General features: G+C 41.7%; 4 protein-coding genes across 5 annotated transcripts; 2 read left to right on the forward strand and 2 right to left on the reverse strand.

Moving 5' to 3' along the window:
• Positions 1–501: 501 nt before the first annotated feature.
• On the reverse strand, positions 502–6791 carry wdr82 (WD repeat domain 82). Its single transcript, XM_080727407.1, has 9 exons — positions 6406–6791; positions 5664–5761; positions 4596–4662; positions 3860–3959; positions 2362–2478; positions 1958–2113; positions 1473–1542; positions 848–990; positions 502–722 (listed from the first exon to the last, which is right to left on the reverse strand). The coding sequence occupies exons 1-9, from the start codon at positions 6564–6566 to the stop codon at positions 693–695; spliced, it is 942 nt and encodes a 313-aa protein (XP_080583533.1). The 5' UTR covers positions 6567–6791; the 3' UTR covers positions 502–692.
• Positions 6792–7238: 447 nt separating this feature from the next.
• Positions 7239–11752, forward strand: glyctk (glycerate kinase). Of its 2 annotated transcripts, none has more exons than XM_080728503.1 (5): positions 7239–7345; positions 8771–9150; positions 9335–9486; positions 9624–9799; positions 9924–11752. In XM_080728503.1, the coding sequence occupies exons 2-5, from the start codon at positions 8804–8806 to the stop codon at positions 10797–10799; spliced, it is 1551 nt and encodes a 516-aa protein (XP_080584629.1). In that variant the 5' UTR covers positions 7239–7345; positions 8771–8803; the 3' UTR covers positions 10800–11752. The 2 variants fall into 2 exon arrangements, with proteins under 2 accessions (XP_080584629.1, XP_080584628.1); XM_080728502.1 differs by lacking the exon at positions 7239–7345 and adding an exon at positions 8464–8560.
• A 153-nt stretch (positions 11753–11905) lies between these two features.
• Positions 11906–15237, reverse strand: tcta (T cell leukemia translocation altered). The gene is made up of 3 exons (XM_080728428.1): positions 14917–15237; positions 14383–14434; positions 11906–13241 (listed from the first exon to the last, which is right to left on the reverse strand). The coding sequence occupies exons 1-3, from the start codon at positions 15125–15127 to the stop codon at positions 13199–13201; spliced, it is 306 nt and encodes a 101-aa protein (XP_080584554.1). The 5' UTR covers positions 15128–15237; the 3' UTR covers positions 11906–13198.
• Positions 15238–17923: 2686 nt separating this feature from the next.
• mon1bb (MON1 secretory trafficking family member Bb) lies at positions 17924–24795 on the forward strand. Its single transcript, XM_080727706.1, has 6 exons — positions 17924–17976; positions 18975–19072; positions 19177–19818; positions 20286–21078; positions 23390–23537; positions 24530–24795. Exons 2-6 carry the CDS (start codon positions 18991–18993, stop codon positions 24755–24757), a joined length of 1893 nt encoding a protein of 630 aa, XP_080583832.1. The 5' UTR covers positions 17924–17976; positions 18975–18990; the 3' UTR covers positions 24758–24795.
• The last annotated feature ends 1444 nt before the right edge of the window (positions 24796–26239 follow it).

A 26239-nucleotide genomic window follows, 5' to 3' on the forward strand; every position in this document is an offset into this window, starting at 1 on the left:
AAAACATGGATGAAGGATGAAATAGTAGGGTAGTGGTTCTCAACCTTTTCAGTGAATAAAAAAGGCAATTCCGCACACAATATAATGCTCTTCCATCTTTCCTTTTATTATTTCTCAAACAAACTGAAAAAGCCCTGCTGGGGAAACGTGTTTGGTTGAGAAATAATAAAAGAAAAGACAGGAAATTATATCGTGTGCGGACGTTGCCTTTTTTATTTACTTGTTCTTGGATCCAGCACTGTATAATGGGTTGCAGGGATGTGCATATCCTATGCCTTTTGTCTGAACCTTTTCAGACTACAACCCCCCAAAACAATCATATTTGAAATGGCGACATTTTTTTTTCTTTGTCACTTTACTGTCATCTGAAGACCTGCCCAAACCGGGCCCACAGGTTGAGAACCACTAGTAGGGTAGTAGGATGGTCTGCTTTCCTAAAATCTCAAAACAGTTGTAATTGTCACAATTCTACAAATGAATCAAAATAGACATATGTTGTATCTTACAAAGAAAACATATTTAATGTTAAATACATGTATAAAAAGTTGGAAATAAAAATGACAATTTCTGCACTTATTTACAATAAACAAAAACAATGAACATGAGTCATTTAACGTGAAAATCAAACAGCTGGTCTTGGTGACCCCTACTGGGCCCTTTCTTCGCCTTTGGTTTCCTTTGCATTGCCTTCGTCAGTCATCGATGGTGGGGAGCCAGAATGCCTGCAGAGGGGACCAGAGAGTGTGCCGTTAGGTTTGTATGAGTTGTGCGAGTTCAAGTCGCATTAGATCAATACGGCCAATGCGGGCGTGTGTGTGCATGCATGACCTCTATATTATTGGCTCACCATGTTTGAACAGGCACTTGCAAATGTCATGAACTTGGGGTTGAATTGTAAGCAGGTGACTGGCCCCGTGTGCTTCCCGTCCAGCAGAGCCACTTTCATACCGCTCTCCGCATTCCAAACGTGGATCTTTCCATCCTCAGAGCCTGGAAAACACAGATGGAATCAATCGATATCATCCAGTCAGAGATTAAGAGATTGCTTTTTTTTGAATACTTTAAATATTTGGCAGTTTATCAGTGCTGTAATACATTTATACCAGCATGCATTGATTATAGCTTGACTCTGAAAATTATTAGGTTTTATTGGGTTATTATTTAATTTAAACCAATATTCCTAAGAAACTTGTGACACAATTACACACATAATAAATCAATGCCGATTTTCTTTTTTTCTCTTTATTACACACAGATGAATAGCAAATATGAAATATGAGTTCAAATAAAAGCATAAAAGCAAAATACTACATTACAAAAGGAGTTTAATCAGTGCTAAAAGTTTCAACCAAGCCAAATAAAAACTTGTACATCTCATTTTTATTTAAGAAATGTTGCACTTAGTTGACACTATGTGTTGTAAGACAACGTAAAAAGCCTATGGACAGACGTATAACTTACATTTGACTTACCAATCATTACAAACTGAGAATCAGGCGTAAATGATGCCTCTAGTGTCACAGCTTTGCTGTTATTGTAGCCCTGTGGGAAACAAAGCATCAAAGCACTATTGTGAGCTCAGCAATAATGGAATTCGTTCAGAATTGATGACTAATTCTGTATACCCTTGGTCAAAGGGAAGGTGCAAGTCTAAATTGTATTTCCTATATCCTATTCTAAGGTCATTCATGACCAGGGGTCTGACACTTAGGTTTTTATACTTACTGCAGATTATCTTCTTGTATTATATTTTATGTATTGGACATTACTTGCCACATTTAACTGCTCATACATGTATGAGTATGTGACAAATAATGTCTTTGACTCTAGATTTGACAGGCCATCAAAGCAACTTGATTTAGCTTGTATGCGGCTATATGTCTTTGCATCAAATAATAAATCTTTCCACTGCCCGTTGAGGTTTTATGTATCACTATAAATGCGAACGATCTCTTACCCCAAAGGTATGTAAAACAGCTCCCTTGAAAGCATCTAAGAGGCGAAGGGCTCCCCCATTGGTAGCCAGAAGAATGAGTTTTCCATCATTGCTGAATTTAAGTCCTGTCCACTCACACGTACGATCATACTGGAGCTTAAATGTTGCAAAGGGACCCTGCAAACAAGACATTTATGTCACATTAGCTCAGTCAGTAGCATGAAGCAATTTGTTTCCAGTGTTACATGTGGGCATGTTAAGCCCCTTGAGACTATAGCTGTGATTAAAGGAGCGCTCCCCCAAATGACTTTTCACCCTGTGATGGCTTGAATACAAGGACATACAAATTAACTTTACTTGTTCTTATAGCCAGGATATGGCTAAAATGATGATCGCTGTATGGTCACAAATCCTTCCTTTCTCACCTTGTCAAAAGACCGCAGGTCATAAAGTTTAACCATTTCTGAATTTATTCCAGCTGCAAAAATGAGACCCTCTGGATCAAACGAGCACACCGGTTTCCCCTGTAGGTGCATCAGACCCTGAAAGTGGCAATGAGAGAGTACAGCTTTACACAAGATGATCACTTTCACAAGTGCTGTCAAAAATAGCAATGGATCGCAATTCAGCCAAGCTCGATTCTGCATTGATGCAGCAACGAGACATAATCGATCAATCAAAGCTTAAATATAATTATATAACATTTTAATTAGTGTTGCCCGATCCCGATCACGTGATCGGATCGGCCGCCGATATGGCCGTTTTTATAAGATCGGAGATCGGGGGGAAAAAATTTTTTTTTCTTCAAAAAAATATTTTCTGGGAGTACTGAAAGTTACAGGTAAGGTGAATGCGATATGAAATGTAAGCTTACCATAATCACAGTAATCCTTAATCATTTTCAATCATATTCAAGGGCTTTTGGAGAAATGAGACAGACAGAGCACTGCCGAGGGAAGGTGATTGTGTCAGACTCTGTGTACAGCTGGCAGCTGATGCCAATAAGTAGTAATTGGCCCCTTGCTAATGGATCAAAGGAAGGCAATTATGTCTCTCTGCACTGTCAACTAGCTCAGTGGTTCTCAACCTGTGGGTCGGGACCCCCAGGGGGGTCCTCAAATTATTTTGGGGGGGTCCCCAGATGATTAACTTAATGTGCAACATTGTTTTCTCTCTCAACAGTAAACAAATCAACATAAAGTTTAAGTGTATAGAGGGTATCTGCACATTTCGAAAGTGAAAAATTAAGGACTTTTTAATACCTCTAAAATGACAAATTAAACATTGGCCAAATTGTCAAATATTAAAGCCAGAAATTGTGAAAATAGCCGATCTACATGCTCACAACTCCTCGCGTTGCGAGGCGTTGTGAGCATGTAGATCTGCTATTTTCACAATAGAACCGTGTTATACAAAATATACTTCCTCAACTCTTCAGGGTCGGGGGTCCCCAGTTAAAATATGATTATTTTGGGGGTCACGGCCTGAAAAGGTTGAGAACCAAGTGATAGAATGAATAGAATTTTTTTTTCTTCTTAATGCCTTGCCAAAAGATCGGATCGGGAAAGATCGGGATCGAATCGGAAGCAATAATATTTGATCGGTATCGGATCGGGAGCAAAAAAACCCTGATCGGGGCATCCCTAATTTTAATGTTATTATACTATATATAATATAATTCTAAATAAAATATGTTGTTCGGTATATCTGACGGTATATTGACTGATGAAAGATTTGCCATGCAGCAATATAGGAAAGAGCGATGCATCGTGATGCACCGTAGAATCGAAACTAAACCTGGTGAACCTAATCAAATTGAATCGTGAGGGCAGTGCAAATGCACACCTCTAATGTTCACTGATGAAACGTTCAGAGATAACAAATCACACTAGAAGGCAACGCAGGGAAAATGAGGGAACTTGCCTGACAGTTGGGAGACCTGAGATCCCATAGCCTGATGGTTTTATCTAACGAGCCGGAGATAAACGTGTCATCCACAGGAGACATGGACAGTGATGTGACTCTAGACAAAACAAAAGTGAACACAAAACAAACGGTGAAACCAAATTCATACTTCTTTGCGTGACTGTGTCAATCACTGATTTATGTTTTGTTTCAATATACATTTGCAGCAAGTGGCTTAGTATATCAATTATGCTTTTATGCATTTAAACGGGATGAACTATATGACAGTGGTTCTCAACCTGTGGGGGTCCCCAAATTATTTTGAGGGGTCCCCAGATGATTAACTTAATGTGCAACATTGTTTTCTCACTCAACAGTAAACAAATCAACATAAGGTTTAAGTGTATAGAGGGTATATTATGCACATTTCTCAAGTGACAATTAAGGACTTTTTGTTAATACTTCTAAAATGACAAATTAAACATTGCCCAAAATGTCAGATATTAGATGCAGAAATTGTGAAAATAGCCGATCTACATGCTCACAACGCTGTGAGGCGTTCTGAGCATGTAGATCGGCTATTTTCACTATAGAACCGTGTTATATAAAATGTAAATGCCTCAATTCTTGAGGCATCGTGCTCGTGAGGGTGGGGGCTCCCCAGTTAAAATATGATTTTTTGGGGGGTCGCGGCCAGAGAAGGTTGAGGACCACTGAACTATGGAACATCACTTAGTACTACTTCACTCCTTACCTTTTGTTATGCCCAGGAAAGTAGCGTATGTATTTGTTGTCGTGCAGGGACAGGTACCGGATAGTGTCTTGAAGAATCACAACAACAACAGAGTTAAGGACGGGAGAGAGAAACTTCACATTGCAAATTGTACATAACACACAAAACTGAACTGGTGTTCAAAATGTTCCCAATAGGTTCCGGGTTGCAGGTCAGAGGAGTGGACTCAGCCCTGGGCAAGGCAGTCACTTGTACAGTTAGCTCCTGTATGGGGCAGAATCACAGACCCTCAAACTGTACAAACAACTACCTCAGACCAAGGCGAGCAGCATGTCGTCCAAAGCAGAAGTCCTCAGGGGTGCAGGGTCCCTCCTGGGTATCGGAAGCATCTTGTGTGAGGTCAACACACTGGTCCATGGTTTGCACTGTTTCAAACTTAACCACCTCCTGACTTTAGTAAAATGAACCTGAGTTGCACTATACTTGGTGCTCTACACCATTGGTTCGGGACCCAAATTATTTTGGGGGGTCCCCAGATGATTGGCTTAATGCGCAACATTGTTTTCTCTCTCAACAGTTAACAAACCAACATAAAGTTTAAGTGTATAGAGGGTATCTGCACATTTCTAAAGTGACTTTTTAATACCTCTAAAATGACAAATTAAACATTGGTCAATTTGTCAAATACTAGAGGCAGAAATTGTGAAAATAGCCGATCTACATGCTCACAACGCCTCAAAATGTGAGCTCACATGTGAGCATGTAGATCTGCTATTTTCACATAGAACCATGTTATACGAAATGTAATGCCTCAACTAATAGTGCCGGTCAGGTTGGGAGTGTCCAGTTAAAATGTGATTATTTTGGTGGTCGCGGCCTGAAAAGGTTGAGAACCACTGCTCTACGCCAAATATCTACAAGCTCACAACCCAATCAGCAAATTTTCCTCCCAGAATGGAGATGCTGGCTGGGGTTCAAGAGGTTCAGAAGTCACATAAGCATCTTTGGCACAAAACAAACTCATAATTTATCATATCCATTGATGCTACACAAAGGTCATGGTGATATAATTAAATCAATACAACATACCATCGATTTTGTTCGAGCTGTAGACCACTGTGTTTGCTGCATGTGTGTATCTGATGAGATCCACTCCATATTTTTTACTGTAGAGGGTTCGTTTGGGCCTGCAGAAGATTAGATTTAGTTAAGAGAAGAGGAAGTTAATGCATTTAATTAGAAAATATGAAATTCTTTATTCATACTCTACCACTAGATTTGCACATACATGGAGCTGCAGGGGCGTTCAAATCAGAAATGGATCAAAAGGATAAAATTAAGGCAAGCCAAAACTTCCTTTCATAAGACCAAATATACGAATACAACGAACACTACTTGAATTAATAACTACATCTTAAATCAAAACATTAACTGTAATTCTCAAAGCACATCAAGTTGAAGAACAAGCAGGCATACAGCGATGATCTTTCCATCCAAGCCGCGGGGCTCAGGTAGAACACAGGCGGGGCAAGGCTATCACCAACTGCGGGCTGAAATTTAACGCAAGACCGGGGCCTCTGCGGTGCAGCGGGCCTCACTGCAAAACTGCAGCCCGTACGATGTGACTCGGCTTTAGCAACAACAAATAACAGATCTACAAGCTATCAACGCACCGCACAGCGACGCGTTGATATCTTGTAAATTTGTTCTTTTTGGGGAGGGGGGAGGAGGGCGATAAAAACGAATCTCACGACGAGGATGGACGATGGGTTTAGCTAGCAAAAACGTGAATGCGGGTGACATTATTTTGGAACGTAATATCAATCCTTACTTTCCCTCCTGGCAGTCGTATAAGACCAGGGAGTCGTCGTCGCTGCTGGATATGATGGTCTCGCCGTTCGAGCTGAAGTCGAAACAGTTGATTTTGTCTGAGTTCTCGCGGAAAACCTTGGCCACCCTGAAGCTCCGCAGCACATTGTCCGTCAGCTTCATGTTGGCCCGCTGTGAGGTGGGGGGAGCAACCAGCCACTACGCTACTGTACTGCTGCACTCCCTCGCTGCGCTAAATGGATCTTTTTATACAAGTATTCGTGTTATTTATGGAAAATAAAAGGTGGCGCAGCAACTACACGTATCTTATGTTGGATTATTTGCCAGTTTGAAGACTGTAACGAAAGCCCGCCTATGGTTTGTACGGGATAATAAAACACAAAAAGAAAAGCACCGCCTTTCTGCAACATTTGGTAACGCGCATATCCTTTTTCCTCTTCGACGTGTTTTCTTTTTTCTCTTCTCGGTCCATCGAGCATGTGAGCCGCGTAGATACCGCCGCCTACTGGACTGGCATAGCATTTGAATTATTCTGTTGAGTTTTATTATTGCTGTAAAGATATACAAATATAGTACTACAAACAAAGAAGTAATTGATACATATAATACAACATTAAAGCCAAAGAAAGGGGAGGAAAACATTTTAACATAAATAGACAGTTGCCTGGGGCTTTCTTATTTTTCGAGTTGTATTATGTTGTATTATTTCGGGTCGGTTGGCATCCGTAAACGTTGCTCTACCGCCACCTACTGGAAACAGCTTCACAGTGCAACAGGTAGACCTACATGTTTTCTCCAGTCCACCCTCGCGATAGGATCTACTTCCGTCATCAATCGGGATCGATTGGAAAAGTTTAGATCAAATTTGATTTGACTATTTTTTACTCTGTTCACATGGCGTTTGCATGGATGGATCGAGCGAGGTGCGCCTGACATGCATGGTGATTTCAAATGAAAATGTGTTGAAGTTGTTGCTTTGGATGTCAGTTGTTTGCAAACTAAGGTCATTTTATGTATGTGATCTACGACTCTACTGTACATGATGTACAGTAGTGTACATTAACTAGTTGTGTAGTGAATTAACTGTAGCCTACAGAATATCGGCCACTCCAGTCAGTGATCAGCTGACTGGCTATACTGTTGATATAGATTTTGATTATTTATTGATTGAATACTTTATTAACAGTGTGCAAAGACAAGCACAGGAAAGTACAGAACAAGGATTTTAAACCGAAGAAAGCCTATGGCAATTGTTTCCTTTACTACAGTTAACAGGTTGGACAGGTAGGTCTTGTGTGGGGAGCGTAGGCCATTCCCTCAGCCCTATGTTCCACCAAAGCTAAAATTCCTAACCCTAGAGTTTAACTGGTCCCTGATCATGCATTTAGAAACATAGCAAAGTGAAGACTGTCTTCTATTTGTATAAAATTATGTGCCATTATAGTTGAGAAACTATGACCTGGTGTTAATGCATACATTTTGTAATTTAGACCTACTTGGAAGTTGGAGGTGAAGAAATTCCACAGAAAAAGGGAGTCTGAATTTCAAGAAGGGGAAGTGTACCAGATTTACTGGTTCAATCATCATTAGTAAATATATAATATCGTGTGGTGCTCGTGTGTGCTTGGCGCTCATACAATCAGTATCAGTTAACATGAGTTTACCACCACAAGTACCAACATTTTAATATAACAACAATAATAATCTTAGCCCATATCCCCATGTCAGGGTGGTAGTCCCTGGTTCACAATCAGTTGAAAACCCCTCCTAAACTGAAGGAACATAGGACTGAGGGAAAATGGGCATGACCCCCATCATGTATATGGTATACCCCAGCCCACAGAGTCTCCAAAGTCAGTCTCACACTTCTTAATTTAGATGCACTTGTACATTTAAACTTCCTGTAATCTGCCAATATTGAACATTTAACCGAGCCTTGCTTGAATGAAGACCCAGATCTGAAAAACAATACCATATGAAGACACAAAAATGCACAGTTGGGCAATGTTTTGCCCTCTGGTCGAACTGAGTCAATCATTACACAGAGGGTACACATCAAGTCCAGTCAGCCTCTGGCCAGACAGTCACCACACTATCATACTGTTGAGTGTTATTATCTCAGAGCATATATCTCTGTTTCCTGACCATTTGCAAAGGTAGGCAACCATCACTGGCTTAAAACTTATTATTTTAGAGTGAAATGTTGATAGCATTTTTATCCACATGACACATCTTAACGTATATGGACGTCTTTTTAGTGTAACTACATCTGCTAACCAGTTGATTCCACCATGATGTTTTCTTTCTATCATTTTGATTGTTTTATTTATTATGTACATGTACAATATGGATTTCCCATTCCTCAGGTGCTTCCTGTAACAACCTCTTAGCCGTCCCCCATGGCTCGTGTTCTCTCCCTGTTTCGGCCTTCATCTCTTCTGGCAAAGAGCTCTCTGTGCTGCAGAAGAATGTCATTGGACTCACGGGCGCGGGAGGTGTTCGGCGCGGCGGTGGAAGCGGTGCAGCCAAACATTGTGGTTCGGCGGAGCATAGAGCGTAAAGAGGACTCCATACTCATCGACGGCCGCTCTTTCACGCTCAGACACAACCTGCACTTGGTGGGATTCGGCAAGGCCGTGCTGGGCATGGCCGCGGAGGCCGAGAGGATCTTAGGGGACCACCTTGTCAAAGGAGTGATCAGTGTGCCACACGGTATTCAGGAGACACTACGGCATCACGGGAAAGAGTAAGAAGAAACCTTATAGCATTGTTTCTCAAAGCTTTTCATGTCAAGTTACATACCCAACAAGGGTCCATTTGAACCCCACTTTGAGAACCAATGCCTCATAGTGGTTACACCTACTTTGTACCCACAACGTTAGCCAGTGAGACAAGGTTTGCCCTAATACTTTTTCTCATTTCCATCTCAGACAGATGCTTTTAAAAAGTGACAGCTCTATCAAAGTAATGGAGGGAGCTAAACACAACTTGCCTGATGCTGATGCCCAGAACGCAGCTGAATGCATCAAGCAGCTTGCCAGTGAACTGACGGAAACAGACTTGCTACTTGTACTCATTTCAGGTACAATAAAAATGTAATCATATTAACAACTTAATTTGAGTTTTAAAGTGGGTAATCGTCATGTTCCCTCTTTACATAAAGTCATATGTTCCAATGTAGGCCGTAATCTCTAACAGGGTTGTTGACATTTCTCATAGGTGGAGGCTCTGCACTCCTACCAGCACCCATCCCACCCATCTCCCTACAAGAGAAACAGGATGTAACGCGTAAACTTGCCGGTGCTGGTGCCACTATTCAGGAGCTGAACACTGTACGCCGTGCCCTGTCCTTGTTGAAGGGTGGGGGGCTTGCACACTGTGCTTACCCTGCTCAGGTAAATGCTTAATGCTTTTTCATTGTTCTGATAAATTAACAAATCCCAACCGCAGTAGTTTAATAAGCATCTGCTAAATGTCTAAATTGTAAATTATAATAACGGACTGGCATCATCTCTACAGGTCATTGCTCTTGTACTGTCTGATGTGATTGGAGATCCACTTGACCTGATAGCCAGCGGGCCCACAGTGTCGAGTCAGGTGTGTTCAGAAGACATCTGGTCGATCCTTGAACGTTACAATGTCGGCCCCTCTCTCCCTGACTCTGTAAAGCAAGTCCTTGGAAGGGGCCAAGAGAGAAAGGAGCAATCGGGCAGCGGCGGGCATGTTCTCAATGCTGTGATCGGCTCCAATAGCATTGCTCTTCAGTGTGCTGGCCGCCGTGCGTGCGAATTAGGTTTCCGCCCTGTTGTGCTTTCACCAGGAGTCTGTGGCGATGTGAGGGCAGTGTCCCGCCTTTACGGCCTACTGGGGCGCTTTGCTTCTTCTGAGCATGCACCTCCTCCTGAACTCGTTGCTGAAGTGTTAAAGTTGGGGCCTGAGGTTGGCGTACAGAGCTGGGACCTGCACCGCGTGATGCGAGTCCTGGACGAAGGGCGTACAGAAGGCTGGGGTGCAACATGCGTGTTGGCGGGGGGCGAGCCTACCGTTGAGTTAACAGGCAAAGGGCGGGGTGGGCGTAACCAGGAGCTGGCTCTGCGAGTTGGGCTGGAGTTCAGGGGCATGGAACTCCCACCGAAGGGTCCTGTATTCCTGAGTGGTGGAACTGATGGCCAGGATGGACCCACCGAGGCAGCAGGGGCCGTCACCGATGGAGGGTTGTGGGAAGAAGCACAAGCACAAGGACTTGACATTGATGGCACCATTTCTAACAATGATTCTTTTACTTTCTTTTCACAACTCTCTGGTGGGCAGCGTCTACTTGTACCTGGTCTAACAGGCACTAATGTGATGGATGTGCACATGCTGATTGTCCCCTCACTTCCCACTAACACATAATTGATTCAACCCCAAAATATATACCAACAAAGCAACCTATATATTTATGCGTAGATGAGGCACTTCAGCACCGAAAGTGGATGAATTTGCAGGAAGTGACATACAGTACATGAATATACGTACACCACAGTGTCCTTTACAATTGCATCAGTTTGTGGCTCATCTATAAACAGTTGGATGAGAATAAAGGATTCCATTTTTGTGGCCCAAAAAGTCCCAGTCTTCAGTTTGTAAAATAGCACTTGTTTCCTAAACATTTGGCAAAATATGTAAAATTACGACGTTTTGATATTATTGTTCCAAACCTATGTTCCTGTTATTAATGAAGGCCAATGCTTTAACCTTTTTTTTAATTAATATAAGACCATTGGGATTTTATGGAATGTGATTACTTATTAAAAATAAATGATCTATTTTTAGTGTAGGGATTAACTTTTCCAAACACATGCTACAGAGCAACAGTGTTAACCAAGAGAATCCAAATGCGTGAAATCAGTCATGGTGACTGAGAACTTTATTCCATGAGGATGCTAACTGTTTACATGAATTAAACATGAAGATTTGTTGCACTCTATAGCAGTGGTTCTCAACCAGATGCCAGTAAAGTGACAATTCAAATGTTTAATACCCCCCCCCCAAAAAAAACACCATTACTGCATCAAAAATAATCAACAAACTATAAAAACTGGTCAAACATTGGCCAAATAGAAAGAGGCAAAAATGTGAAAATAGACATGAGCTTGTAGATCGGCTGTAGAACCGAGTCAAACTAAATGTAATGCCTCAATTCCAGGTGCTTGTCAGGGTGTTGAGTCCCCAGTTCAAATAAGATTATTTTGGGGGTCACGGCGTGAGAAGGTTGGGAACCACTGCTCTAATATGTCTATAATATATTATTTAATTAGTCAATTTTAATACAGAATGTATCAAAACATTTTTTATGGCATCTGAATATTTATAACCGATTAAAGCAAATTGAGAAAATCAAGTGATGGTCTGATTTAATTTATAACAGGCAAATGTTAGTTTACAATGGTGCACCAACCCTTCTCTCCCTCCCCATTACTTACTAGGTTTCATACCCCCCAACATAGCGCTATAAAACAGTAAAGCTGCCACATTTATATATGATAGACTCAAATATTTGTTTTATATTTTTCATTTCTTTGAAGCACCTTGAGCTACATGCTTTGTATAAAAGGATTCATAGGAAAGCTAGGTGTAGCCATGAGCAAACTTTATATCAATCAGGTCATTTGCACAGGACTGCAAACCACAAAACTGCACATTACGTCAGCTACGTCATGACCACCATCATGCAACACAGATGATTGGTACTGCTCTCCCATTGTTGATGACAGTTGCCCTGTCAATGCAAAATAACCCTGTCCACCTCACAGTATTTATCAAAACAAAGCATTCACAGCAGTCACTTTTATATAATTCCGAGCATCCTTAACTAGCTCAAGTTAATTAGTCAAGACTTTTAATGCAAGCTTTCTGTAGTTTCCCCCAGCAGGTTAATCTCTAAGGTGACCACCAGCCAGAAGTGTTATTCTGATCATGTTAATGGTAGTACAAAAATGTATTGTACATTTTTGTGCTACACATTTGTTCTTGCATTAAAATATTCCATACGATTCCATAACTTAACGGTTCTGGACAGCACAATATACATTTCTGCTTCCAAAAGCCAATGTCTAGTTATCTTCACTCCCATTACGCCCAAGTATAATAAACAGCAATGTTAGTCCTGGAAAGCCCTGCTATCCATTTAGCCATTTGGCTACTAGAGATAAGAGTGCAGCTCAACAGATCAGGCTCAGTATCTTGTTCTTAATCCGCCCTCTTGATCTGTTATGGTAAACATGTCTTGGAGAGGCTACAAAGTACTAGATAAATAATGGGCATAGAGATAAAACGTAACAGGTGATATTTTCAAAATAATCACTAGTAAGGCAGATAAATATGTTATTATATCAATATTGTTATTATGACACTCGTTGTTTTGGATAATATGGCATATGTTTCATCTTTTACTGGTTTGATCTTATCTGACTGGTGTAGGTGCTCTATTATTTTCCCGTACCATTTTGTTATATGTATTACTGATGATTATTTATACAAAATCTCAGTGTCTAAATATTTTATGAAAGCACCAATAGCAATCCCCACAATATAAATATCAAGGTATTTGGTCAAAAGTATTGTGATATTTGATTGTGTCCATATCGCCCAGTCTTGGACACCAGCAGGTGCATCCTTCCTTCCTCTGAACTGAAGTTGCTTCATTCTCCAGGAACTTGAAGGCACGTTTCAGGAAAACAGCAAAACTTGAATCAGCTGACATAATACAGAATGTATCTTTGTCAAAGGTCCATAGTCCTGTAATGTGGCATTTATTCTCGGTGAGTCTTGATAGTTTCACCTGCTGCAATGTCCCTAAGAGGATGAAAAAAAGAAAACTAATTCACATAACAGAAAAGAATATCGATTATGCAATTAGTCATTATGCATTGAGATGGCACTGGGTAGAAGACAAGGTTGAGCAATTAAAAATGATATTAGTTAGTATTTAAGCTAGTCAAAGTTACTAAATGCACGGCCAGGGACCACATGCAATACCTTCACAGAATACCAGTGGTCCATAGACCACCAAATTGAAATCCTCTGACTTATAGTATTAATAATTACAAGTTAACTAACATGGACATGTTGATTGTTATTGATTGTAAATAGTAGGGATGGAACAGGAAACATGTAGAGAGAGAAATGGGGAGTGACACGCAGCAAAGGTCGTTGGGATCAGGATTGGAACCTGCAACGTGCTGTCAGGCTGCACAGAGCCTATAATTAAAGGCCAGTTCACCTCTGGGACAACCAGATCTTATTTTATTGTTGTTTGGGACAGGATCAACACAATCCTGAGTTTGTGTTGAATCTGTTTTGAGATATTTTAGTATTTCAGCATGAATGATGATGCATTTTGCATCATATGAATTATGTATCATGCTGCATCATATGATGCAAAATGCATCATCATTCATACTGAAAAATATAAGTAAATAAAATAAGATCTGGTTGTCCCAGAGGTGAACTGGGCCTTTAAGTTGTATGCACCTGGACCGTTAGGTCAGCGGGCACCCCAGCATAATGCAACATTGACCAATATATTTGAGACTGTGGGTCTGAATTTATTCTATCAATACCTGGGGCTGATGCACCCCAAGATGACGACATAGATCCTTTACATGTTTGGGACTACATCTGTAGCTCTCTTTCTCCATAATGAACATGAACATTAACAAATCCAAACTGCTCTAGCAAACAGCATACTGATATCTAAAGGACATTATGACAGGCTGTTTATAGCCAACTTACTAGGTATGTCAGGTGTGTGGAAGCAGTAATTAAAATAATGCAGTGTTCGATGCACTGAGACGTAAGCAAAACGCATCTGGCCCACAAACATTACATGATGTTGCATTTTGACCAGTGTGTCCTACAATGAGTTTGACACCCCTGTATAGACTGTGTATAAAGGGTGGGCCATCTGAAGAGACATGGATGCATGGACACCTACCATCCACTCAGGTGAGGCGCAGTATCAGGTGTGCCTCCATTCTGCCCTGTACCTGAATAGCAAACACATTGTAAGCAGTAAGCATACACACAGTACTGAATAACAATTCAAACATATTGTAAACATACACTTACTGAATAGCAAGCACATTGTAAACACACATACTGTACTGAATAACAAACAAGGTAGGTACTGAATAACAATATCCTAGCACGGAGTAATAACACTACTAAAACACTGTAACACTACTAAAACTAACACACTGTACTACTGAACAATACATACATATAACACTGACTGAATAACAAACGCACAAGTGCTGACCAGACATATTGTTTCTTCTTTCTTTTTTTCCATTCTAGCATTTGCTCAACAGATTGACTGGTTGCTTGATTGTATGCTTTATTAGCAGTATGCAGCATAGGAAAGGCACAGGACAGTGCAGTTTAGGATTTAAACCCAAGAAAGAAAGCACTATGACTTGTTTACATTGGGGTCTTTTGTACTCAATTCATTGAGTACAAAGAGACTCACCTTGTCGGTAGTACATGTCATTCACAGTGTTTCCATAGACCTTCCATGCAAAGTGAATGGCGATCAGACTGAACACCAGCCAGCTGAACAGTATCTTGAATATGGACACTCTCATATCATTAGCGAGCCAGTCGTCCACGAATTCAGAGAGAAAAGACACGAAGCTGTCCACAATGCGAGACAAAAACTCAAAGTCCCACGGCTCCTCCATCGTTGGCAGTTATTCGGTTAGTGTCTTAAATGAAAACATAACGTTGTGTCAATAACATAGATGACTTTGGTGGATATTTTACATTAACCTAGCTTGTTATGCTGCTGTGCTGGAGCTCGCCTGTGTGAAGTGAGCAACACTAACTTAGCAGCAATAAGACTTCCGTTGGCCGATCTCTTCAAAATAAAAGTATCCCTGAGGCAATTGAAAAATGTTGAAAAACAATACATTTTCCCATGAAATGCACATTCAAAATATAAATTAAGCATTTAAAAGAACATACACAATGCTAATTATGTTTATGGGTAAAAAAAAATGTTTTAATAACAAAAGGAAATTATAAATAGATAAATGCAGTTCACTGAAGTGCATAGCCTTTACAAATTGGGCGCTGGACAGGAGTCGGCTCTTTGTGTCGGCACTTTGAACACCCGCACGTGTTCGGGGAGACCTCCTCTTCCACATCACACCCTCCGCTAAGCGGGAGAGGCGGCATTGCAAGTGCTGCTGGCAGTCCAGTGCAGCCAGGCGCACAAAAAGGCCTCAAAAGGCACCATTTTCGGACTCTAGGACAGAGCTGGACAGGAGGCAGCTCTTTGCGTCGGCACTTTTGACCCATGCACACGTTCAGGGACACATCTTCTACCACACCACACTCTCCGCATTTTTCGGTTGTTTAATGATATACATGATAATATTTGTTACTTTTGTCAATTTGTTATCTCACATCTTTCCACAAAATATTAGAAAACGCTCAATAGTGGGCTCACTAAAAAACCCGGCTCAATAAGCAGGATCGATAAGGTGCTAGGGAGGTCATTCCTATTAAAATGTGTATGAATGTGAAAAATGTGTGATCTATCTATGAGCCAGCGATCTCTGTGTGCACTGTTTTGCTTGGGAATATTGCCACTTCAAATATTGAATCAGGACGGTACACTGGAACAGAATTAAAGCAAAGACTATGTGGCTAATGTGAACTTGGTGAAGTGGAGGATGAGACCCCTTATCCCATTAGCTATTGTACACCACATTTTATCATGATTTATGAAAATGCTATTTTATCAAAATGCATTTTATCATGATTTATGAAAATGCTATTTGACAATCCTGACAACTAGACGCAGTGGACGGCCCGCCACTCTGTCCATGATGTGTGAACATGCCCAATGCAAATCACCCACTGGCGGTAATTGCTCATGAGATAAAGGTTGGGGTTGTTTTTATTTTCTTCCATGGGGCCACATGAACAACAGAAAATATTGCTGTGGAAGGCTGAGCCAAAAGGATGAACGGAACTGAATGCTTTTTGAGCGCCTGGCTGCACTGAACAGCCAGCAGCACTCGCAATGCCGCCTCTCCCGCTTAGCGGAGAGAGTGGTGTGGTAGAGGAGGTGTCCCTGAACGTGTGCATGGGTCAAAAGTGCCGACGCAAAGAGCCGCCTCCTGTCCAGCGCCCACTAGAGTCCGAAAATGGCACCTTTTGAGGCCTTTTTGTGCGCCTGGCTGCACTGGACGGCCAGCAGCACTTGCAATGCAGCTTAGCGCTTAGCGGAGAGTGTGGTGTGGAAGAGGAGGTCTCCCCGAACACGTCCGTGTGTTCAAAGTGCAGACACAAAGAGCTGTCTCCTGTCCAGCACCCACTAGAGTCGGAAAATGGTGTCTTTTGAGGCCTTTTTGTGCGCCTGGCTGCACTGGACGGTCATCAGTACTTGCAATGCCGCCACTTGTGGGTCAAAAGTGCCGACACGAAGAGTTGTCTCCTGTCTAGCGCTGTCTAGTGTTTTTGGGGGTGTTTTTTCAGACATTTAACTCCTTAAATCATTGATCATTTACTTAGTAAATTTGACCTTTCACCCTGTACTTGGTCTCCTCTTTTCTTTACCTCTACACCAAACCTATTTGCCAAAAATAGACGATTGATGATCTACAAGCTTGTAGATTTGCTATTTTTGGCTAAAGTTCTCCTCAGAAGTCAGAATAGGGATGAGAGGGTTCAAGTTGTTCTTTTCTTTTTCTTTTTTTTAATGGTCCTATCACACATAGATTTGGTGCGTCCCCCTGTATTAATTCTGAGGACCCCCTAGGGGTCCCGGACCCCTGCCCCTGTCGAAGACCCCTGGTGTAGATACAAACAAGGGGTATTTTCATTAATTACATTAATATAGCCTATAGTAGCCTACCATACATTAATAAACAGATAAAGTAAAATGTATAATTAAAGGCATTAGTAATAGTAACTAGACCTGATTAGGTGTAGCCTACTTGTATCAGCAACCAATTGATAGCTCTTCTATGGATTACAGTAGAAAGAATGGAATTAACATGTTAAGTGGCATTTAATAGCTCGCATACCACGAATTTCAATCTGAAAGAACCTTTATAATGTGTTGAGACACTTAGACGTACACTTGTATAGACTAGAGACATACATCATACATGTATTTTTGAATATGTGTGTCTTTAAAAAAAAGAAGAAAAAAAAACATTATTTACTGTACTTTTATTTTGAAGGCTAGAGCCTGGCTTATCGCTGCTCATTCCCAGGCCGGAAACGTTAGTGCTGCTGACTTCACGCAGCTACCTGGAACGTACGCCTAAGGGGCGGGACTACCGCAAGTTACCCAGCTTCCTGATTGGCTGCAATCCATCAACGTTGCCTGTTTTCTGATTGGTCGGCAGGGCTTGTCATCAGGGATTCCGGATGTCGGCTGCGGTAAGAGAGGAACATTTGTTTTTCTGTGATCTTCTCCTGACTGCTTGTTAAATGTTACCTACCGGCTGCTGTCACGCCATCAAAGTTTACATCAAGGACTAAATATATTTTTCGCTTCAACGTCATTCAAATCGTAAGTTTGTCACTTTATTGTTAACCTTTATTATTATCTGATGTACACATACAGTGCACACCGGCTGCATGCATTCAGACCTAAAGCCGAAGCCATAAAATGGATCTCTTGCATTGCTAGCTGCTGATGTTAGCCTGTTAGCATCTAAGCTTGTTGGGGGGGTTTGCAGATATTCATTGTTGATGGGGATATTTAAAAACAATTTAGTTTGAAGAAGACGTGTCAGGGAATACAATGTAAAGTCAAGTAGATACTCTTGACAGCTGGTTGGCTCAAAGGACATATTTAGCCCCACCGTGTTGGTTTTCGTTGTGCTGTGTTAGTGCAGCATTAATTAACAGCTTAAAATTTAAATATTAGCTACTGTACATGTAACTATTTGAGAGATTAAATGTGTCTTGAATTCCAGTCCTTAAGAGTTGTTGTTGTGGGAGTTCTGAATTCTCCACAGTTTTGCCTCTCTTAATAGCAGTCATGTCACCTGACCACTGATGCAAGAGATCACTACTCCCATTATTAGAGGTTTTGATGTATCCATGACGACCATGCTTTTAGGAGGCCAAATGTGTTGCGCGGGCGCCCGAAAATGGCAGATCTGCAAGCTCACTACGCGTCGCGGGGGTTGAGCTTTTAGTTCTCCCATATGGTCTAGCGGTTAGGATTCCTGGTTTTCACCCAGGCGGCCCGGGTTCGACTCCCGGTATGGGAACAAACGTTTTTATTTTTTAATGAGTACAAAAGGACCCCAATGTAAACAAGCCATTGTACTTTCTTGGGTTTAAATCCTATTAGTAGATCTTGTATCTGAACTGTACCGTCCTGTACTTTTCCTATGCGAACTGCTAATAAAGTATTCAATCAATCAATCAATCAATCAATCATTCAATGCTATGTTGGGCGCGCTACACAGCGGTACAATAAAATGTTAATCAGACTTGCATCAATGTACTGTTTGAATATGCAACGGGTAATAAAAATGTGAGTTTTCTGCTCTCCAGTGACTGTGATGGTAAGATGGAGAGTGAGAGACAACAAAACGAAGAGGCCGACAGCTTGAATACCTCTGATCTACTCTCTGAAAGCTCTGCACCAACTGGTAAAAGGAAATAGTCTTGGTCTACAATATACCCACCCATACATTTGCATTCAAGCCCCAAAGCTCTGCTGCTACAAAAACTGACATTGTCATTCATTTAACAGCCGACACCCTGGCGACGTCCCTCTCCCTGCTGGGAAACCATATGTTTCCTGATCATATTATACAGGCAGCGACGGTGGTGGAGAGAGGATGCGATGGCAGCGTGATCCCAGAGGAGGATCCTCCTGCAGAGGTGCTGCTGCTGTCGGAGGTCACAGAGGAGCAGGGCGACGAGGAGCAGCGGAGTCCTGATTCGGAGGTCGAACCCAACAAGATGGAGGAGCCGCCGCCGGGGAACGTCACTACGGATCTCCAACCGGCTGACGGTGCAGCTGACGAAGAGGAGGAGGAGGAGGCTGTCGGGAAGGACAGCAGCCGTGAGGACTCTGGGGAGTTTGTTGTTACCATGCTGGCCAGGAGCAAACTGGAAGAGCAAGGTGTGGGGCTGAAGGGAAGGTCGTCTCCGCTGTCAGAGACGGGGGCATCTGAACAAGCGCCCGCCTTCCTGTCCCACCGCGAGGAGGACGTGACGTCCGAGAGCTGGCGGCAGCACAGGAAGCACGTTTTTGTGTTGAGTGAAGCCGGCAAGCCCATCTACTCCCGCTATGGCAGCGAGGAGGCGCTCTCCTCCACCATGGGAGTCATGATGGCACTGGTGTCTTTTGTCCAGAGTAGCGACAACATGATCCGCTCCATCTATTCAGGTGAGGGCTCTGTTGACAGTCTGACATTGACTTAAATAATAGTCCTCTTTATAGTTAGTCAGGTACTTATTTTAAGGAATAAAACATTATTTTAATACATCTATATAGAGTACAGTATGTTAATACAATATAATATGCACATCTGTGGTTAAAGGTGTTCTCCCTACTCTTCCATTGAGACATTTAGATCCTGGTGTCAGATAGGAGTAGGACACCTACTGGTTGACAAGGTCAATAAAGTTATTTGAAGTAGATAGACACTAGATGCGGCACATCCCAAATAAGACCTTTTTACGGTCTTTTTTACGTTGGAAGTCCTTGGTATTTAATAAATCTGTATTGTAGTTGGAATACAGGAAGACGGCAGATATAAAACTATAGAATTGTAGTTTTAATCCAACCCAAACAGTAGTATTTATTGTTCTAATCTTTTTTGCCTGTGTGTCTGCCCTCTCCCCTCCCATAAGATAAGCACACAGTGGTGTTCTGGCAGAAGGGTCCCCTGGTGCTGGTGTGCGTGTCCAGCAGCCGTCAGTCCGAGCAGCAGCTGCGCGCCGAGCTCCTCTACGTCTACTATCAGATAATCAGCATGCTCACCCAGGCCAGCATCACTCGCATCTTCGAGCACAAGAAGAACTACGACCTGCGGCGGCTACTGGCGGGCTCCGAGAAGATCCTGGACGGCCTCCTGGACCTGTTGGACTCGGACCCGAGCTTCTTGCTGGCGGCGGTGCACTGCCTGCCCCTGGCCTCTTCTCTCAGGGACTCGCTTAGCCAGATCCTCCAGAAGGCCATCACCCCCAACCTGGTCTTCTCCATCCTCATCGCCAAGAACCAGCTGCTCACCATCGTCCAGGAGAAGACGGTCATCGAGGACGCCAGGCTGGAGCCGGCCGACGTCCACCTCCTGCTCAACCTCATCGGAGCCTCCTCGGCCTTCCAGGCCGGTGAGATCTGGACTCCCATTTGCCTCCCCCTCTTTAACCCGGACTGTTACTTTTACGCGTACATTTCCTACCTGGACCCCCCGGAATGCACTGTTTGCTTGCTGCTGCTCTCGACGGATAAGGAGGCCTTTTATGCCGTGGCCGAGTGCAAGAGGCGGATAGAGGAAGCCATGGTCACTCAGAACTCCCTGAGCCTCATAGCCAAAGCCCACTCGTACAGTGTCAGCCAGGTGGGCGTGTCAGACCTCAGACACTTCATGTACAAGCCCTTTGACGTGCCAGACAATCACCGCCAGCTCACTCAGTTCACCAGGTGTGTTGTGTTATGTTGCTTATTGATCTTGATGAATTATTTGTAACCCTTTTTACTCCCCAATTTAGTAATTTTGCCTATTAATTCCTCCCCACACACTATTGTGTGTTACTGCTGTTGTACCCTAGTCCTCCATCAGGAGGATGTACCATGGTGGATTGATTCAAACCCCTAGTGATCGCCTCAAGCGAAACAAAACATGTGAGCATAGAACACACAGTCACACAGTGACAGTGTGACACACAGAAAGCCTGATATCACTACAGTGTCAACATTGTAATCAGTGCAACAACCGCACCCTACAGTGTTATCAAGAATGAAACACACACGGGTGCAGGAAAGTCGGTGTCAGTGGCCTTGCGGAATTGTCCAAGTCACTGTGATTCTTAACTCTGGTCCATAGCGTTAGGGGGGAGTTCTCCTTACACTATGTAACTCTTTGGGTATTTGTTTCATATCTCCGGCAGCGTAGTCTCTTGACTTTAGTCAAAATAAAGAATACACTTTTGCTACTCTCCACCCAGCCTCCAGTGCGCCATTTACAGTTCTTGTCAATAGAAAAATATCAGTTTGATATAATATAATATCTATATTTCTGGAACCCCAATATACACTGTAAAAGTCTTAGTGTTTTTCTTGATAGCAGTGAACAAATGGAAGTGTCCATTTGGTTCCATTTGTACACTCTCCGAGTTACAGACCAAGACAGTCTTGGTATTTCCAGGAAAGCATATTGTCACTGAACCAGAAACTTATGTTCAAACCCGTACTTTTCAGGACATGGTTATTATTTAGTCACAAGCGCTTAATAATACTTTTCATTGATGCAACATTTATAAAACCCATAGACACACTTAACCACTTTCAATCTGGTGTTCCTACTCTGGGTATGTCATAATAGGCAGACATAGTTTCTTTTACTTTTCACCTGTAACGTCATGACCAAAATAGGGATGCCAGATCACCCTTTGCCAAGTCCCACCTGGTGTCCCGCCCCTCCTCACACCCATTGGTTGCTGTGTCTCGGTGGGACACTCCATCCACTACCATTTTAATTCAGTTGCTTAGTATTGGTATTCTGTGTGTTCAATTCTAATGTCAAACTTGGTTTCAGTAAAATGGAGCTGCTCAGTGGCAGCATAGTGACTCAGCATGTTTTTAAATGTTTTTATTTCTCCAAAAATTATGTTTTAGCAAATTCAACATAAAAAAGGCGGGACAAGGCAGATAGAGCCTGCTGGTTGGTCAGTCAGGGACCAACCAGAAGGCTAACAAAGGGTATACAGCCATCCATAGAACTGTCAAAGGTTGCTGTGTTCTGCTGTGTTGTTGGTTCATTTGTCCTGATAAACTCCTGTCTCTTCTCAGCTGTGAATTGTACCGCACCATCCACACCAATTGTGTTTGGCAGGTGATTTCTGTCATGTTCGACAGGTTGAGTTACTTCTTACCAAGTCTTTTATGGTCACAGTTCAGAGAGTGGCGGCTCTTTAGCCTCTTTGATTGGTCAGCTGCTGTTTAACCCCTTGGGCAGCTATGGAAGCTGAGCAATCACTGTGAGCATATCACCCAATCACACAAGTCGCTAATTGCATGACTGCACAAACCAGGTCAAATTGTATAAACAATCTTAAGTAAAAGGATACAAATGAGAAAATACACAAGTTAATAATGCCATTTGGTTAGTCTGTCAAAGACCAGGGCACCACAGAATGCACGTTATGTTACAGATTAATTAAAACAAACACAACATCTGTATACAATCCCTAGGAGGAAGTTTAACTGTATGTATACTGTGGACTCTTATTTGATATTTATTTAACCGGTTAATATTACATTTATCCACATCAGCATGTATAATTGTAATTGATGTGCGGTTGTAGCACACTGAGAAATGTGCTCTGTCTGAGTTTAATTGGGTTACTGTACAATGTGTACAATATGCTTACAGGTTACTGGGAGAAACAGAACCTGGACATCTGTGACACTTGTAAATACAACATGATGGCATTAACCATTACGAGAATGACAAGTGACTTCAATTATTTAAAACGGATTAGTAGCATAGCATCGAGTGTCCAATTAATTATAGTACAGGGCTACCAGTGAGGCCGGCCTTGGTGGAAATCAAATTATGTCGTGTGTGAACACTATAGAAGCATTATCAGTGGATGGACGGCTCTGTCTAGTCCACATTTTAGTCGTTGTGTATCTACTGTATTTCTGTACATTATGAAAAGGCCTCTGTCTCTCTTTTTGTGCGGTATGTACTGTGTAGTCATGTACGCTTTGATGTGTTCATTGCTTGTAGCCCAGAGATGGAGGCCCCATATGGCAGTGAGGAGGAGAAGATGAGACTGCTGGATCTGTACCGGTACATGCACAGCCGCATCCACAGCTCCTCACGACCACTCAAGCTCATCTACCACGTGGCTGAGAGGGAAACCCTGCTAGCCTGGGTACAGTATATGTAGCAGCAGAGTTTTTACAGTGAACTAAAACTCATTATTGAACCAATTAATGAGAACTAGAATTGGGAGGGGGGAAAAATCATTTTGAGTTTAACAAAATTAAACTGTATTGTGTGTTTATTTATTTTAATAATAATCAAAGGAAATTAGTTAGTTTGTGGAATTATAGAATATTTAGTTTTAGCATTTGTCAAATCTTTTTAGCCTTTGTAAAAAATAGCAGATCTACAGGTTCAGAGCTCGTATGTAGATGTGCTATTTTTCTGACCTTGATGTAATCCAAAAAAACGTACTAAAAAGGTCTAAATCTAAACTAATCTAAAACTCTAATTGAATAACCAAGGTATGTAACTCCCTACAGGTCACAACTCTGCCATCTGTGTGGGTTTGGGTTAGCTTCACATTTTCAAACTATGTAAAAGTTCCAGACAATTAAATTGTTAGTTTCTTGGTTGCAAATGAGAAGCGAAGTCAGTGCTACAAAGGTCCTTTACATACCGGAAGCAACGTGGATCCTCAAATAATTGGCAAAACAATAACTTTTATGATGATATGATTAAAGTGTAAACTGTTTTTTAATTTCATTTTTTTAATTGTGATTCCAATTAATAAGAACTGAAATTATACTACGTTAGTTCCATTGATCCTGGATCAATCTATTAATTGATAATTAAAAATTCCTGTGTGAAAATGCACACGGCAGATGGCTGAGCCAGTGGGCTGCGAACACTTTTGAGATTTTCAAGTGTCCCTGATTCAGAATAGGTGGAGAACTACTGAAATAAACAAATGTCACTTCAAAATATGAATTTTGGTGATGTTCATTAATGTGCATTGTCCCGAAAAAAAATACAAAGAATAAAGTACAGTGTAGAGAGGAAAAAGGCCAAGGATATACACCCTGGTAAACAAAGCTTCAAATGTAAAGTTTGTTAAAAAATTATATTCTTATTAAAATGTTTTTGCCTTTTCGAATGCAGGTCACGAGCAAGTTTGAGCTGTACACCTGCTTCAGTCCCCTGGTCACCAAAGCCTGCGCCATAACTGCTATCACAAAGCTGCTGCGGTGGATTAAGAAGGAAGAGGACCGACTCTTCATCCGATATCCCCCCAAGTATTCCACCACCCCCAACCCCAGCAAGAGCTCTCGTGGAGGGAAGTCTGACCAACAGGACTCCACAGACAACGGCTTCTTGTCCCTCTTATAGGGCTACGTACTGTAGATCTACCCTGCTTTCTCAACAATAGTTTGCACACTGGTGGTTACCCAATGTTTGGAAACCTCCAGACGTTGATACCTGAACTTAACAGACTTTGACTACTGGGACTCAACACTACGTTTCTCCCCCCCACTATTTAAGAAGCAGCATACTCCTTGGTAATTAATAAGATCTTTTTCCCCAACAAGAAAGCATGTAATTGCATTAGGATGGCGCTTTCAGTCAGATACAGTCAGGGGAAAAACAGCATTATGATATAGTACATTTTAAATGTACCTGTGGTAGAATTAATATCACTGCAATGATATTTAAATGTTTTTATATTTTATTAGTGTAACCAGGGAGGTTTTCTTTCTTTTTTTCTTCCTCACAGACAGTGAATGTACCACTTGAAAGATAATTCACATAATGGTCTAACTGTTGCACTCAACATGTGTCATTGGTACATTGTGCAAAATAGGGGAACAGGAACATAAACTACCTTTAACAAACTGGAGCTTCTACAGTCACGATTTGCTTAGCATCATCGTGGAAAAACAGGATTCAAAAACAGGATATGCAGGAATTCCAACACACAGGCTGTTATTTAGGCTTCATAACTGGAATAACCAGAACTTAATTACATTGTGTTGTTCAACAGTGCTTCTTATTCAGTTAATTTAAGCTAAGTTTGTCTTTTTCCATGTTACATTGTACACAGGCAAAATTCTATATGGCAATCCCAGCTCTAATGTGATCATAAACCCAACTCACATGATCAACAGTGTTGCTGTCTTTATTGCTTGGACACAAATTCCTTTAGTCTCGTGAGGTCATCTGGTAAGCTAATGCCCAAGCTAATGCTCGTACGACGGTGTCGAGCGGTCACAAATTGCAGATCTTCAGGATCAAACCGCGTTGTAGATCAGCTACTTTCAGCACTGACACCGCGACTAAGTAAACTGATCTCATGGAAATTATTCTACTCCAGATAAATATGGTCATGTGACGCTTTAGACTAGAGTAATCACTGATTTATACTTGGGACGTGCATCATATCGCACAGCGAAAATAGACGATCTGCAAGCTTATAGATCTGCTATTTATTTTTTTACAAATCTGCTTTAAGATGCTCACATGATACAGAGTACAGAGAACAATGGGACCACCATGTTTTTGGATAGTTTGTGTAAAATTAGAATGAATATTGCCCCATCTTAAGTTACATGATGACTGATGAGTATGCTATCACTTCAATCTTTGGAGAAAATATGTATAGTATTGCGAAATAAACCCAAGGTTGCACAAACCTATTTGCTTGTCATTATTTACTGTAAGAACAGATGTTTCAAAGTGGGGGAAATGGTGAGAGCAGTTGAAGAGGTTCAGGTGCGTTGATCTGATTAAAAAGTGGGGCTACAAAGAATGTAATAATCACAGTATGGTAAATAATCACATACAAGGAGTCCTTTCAAACTGTATTTATTCCTG

The sequence above is a fragment of the Nannobrachium achirus genome (genome assembly GCF_963921795.1).
Source record: "Nannobrachium achirus genome assembly, chromosome: 6".
NCBI lineage: Eukaryota > Metazoa > Chordata > Actinopteri > Myctophiformes > Myctophidae > Nannobrachium > Nannobrachium achirus.

Bases quoted from the DNA above. Each gene is read 5' to 3' on its own strand.
- mon1bb (XM_080727706.1), top strand. From the start codon at position 18,991: ATGGAGAGTGAGAGACAACAAAACGAAGAGGCCGACAGCTTGAATACC. The intron at 19,819-20,285 runs GTGAGGGCTCTG...CCCTCCCATAAG, and splicing joins GATCCGCTCCATCTATTCAG to ATAAGCACACAGTGGTGTTC. The intron at 21,079-23,389 runs GTGTGTTGTGTT...CATTGCTTGTAG, and splicing joins CAGCTCACTCAGTTCACCAG to CCCAGAGATGGAGGCCCCAT.
- wdr82 (XM_080727407.1), bottom strand. From the start codon at position 6,566: ATGAAGCTGACGGACAATGTGCTGCGGAGCTTCAGGGTGGCCAAGGTT. The intron at 5,762-6,405 runs GTAAGGATTGAT...AATCTTCTGCAG, and splicing joins TACGACTGCCAGGAGGGAAA to GCCCAAACGAACCCTCTACA. The intron at 991-1,472 runs GTAAGTCAAATG...TGTGTTTTCCAG, and splicing joins TTCTCAGTTTGTAATGATTG to GCTCTGAGGATGGAAAGATC.
- tcta (XM_080728428.1), bottom strand. From the start codon at position 15,127: ATGGAGGAGCCGTGGGACTTTGAGTTTTTGTCTCGCATTGTGGACAGC. The intron at 14,435-14,916 runs GTGAGTCTCTTT...TTTGCTATTCAG, and splicing joins TGACATGTACTACCGACAAG to GTACAGGGCAGAATGGAGGC. The intron at 13,242-14,382 runs GTAGGTGTCCAT...TCATCCTCTTAG, and splicing joins GCGCCTCACCTGAGTGGATG to GGACATTGCAGCAGGTGAAA.
- glyctk (XM_080728503.1), top strand. From the start codon at position 8,804: ATGGCTCGTGTTCTCTCCCTGTTTCGGCCTTCATCTCTTCTGGCAAAG. The intron at 9,151-9,334 runs GTAAGAAGAAAC...TTTCCATCTCAG, and splicing joins CTACGGCATCACGGGAAAGA to ACAGATGCTTTTAAAAAGTG. The intron at 9,800-9,923 runs GTAAATGCTTAA...TCATCTCTACAG, and splicing joins ACTGTGCTTACCCTGCTCAG to GTCATTGCTCTTGTACTGTC.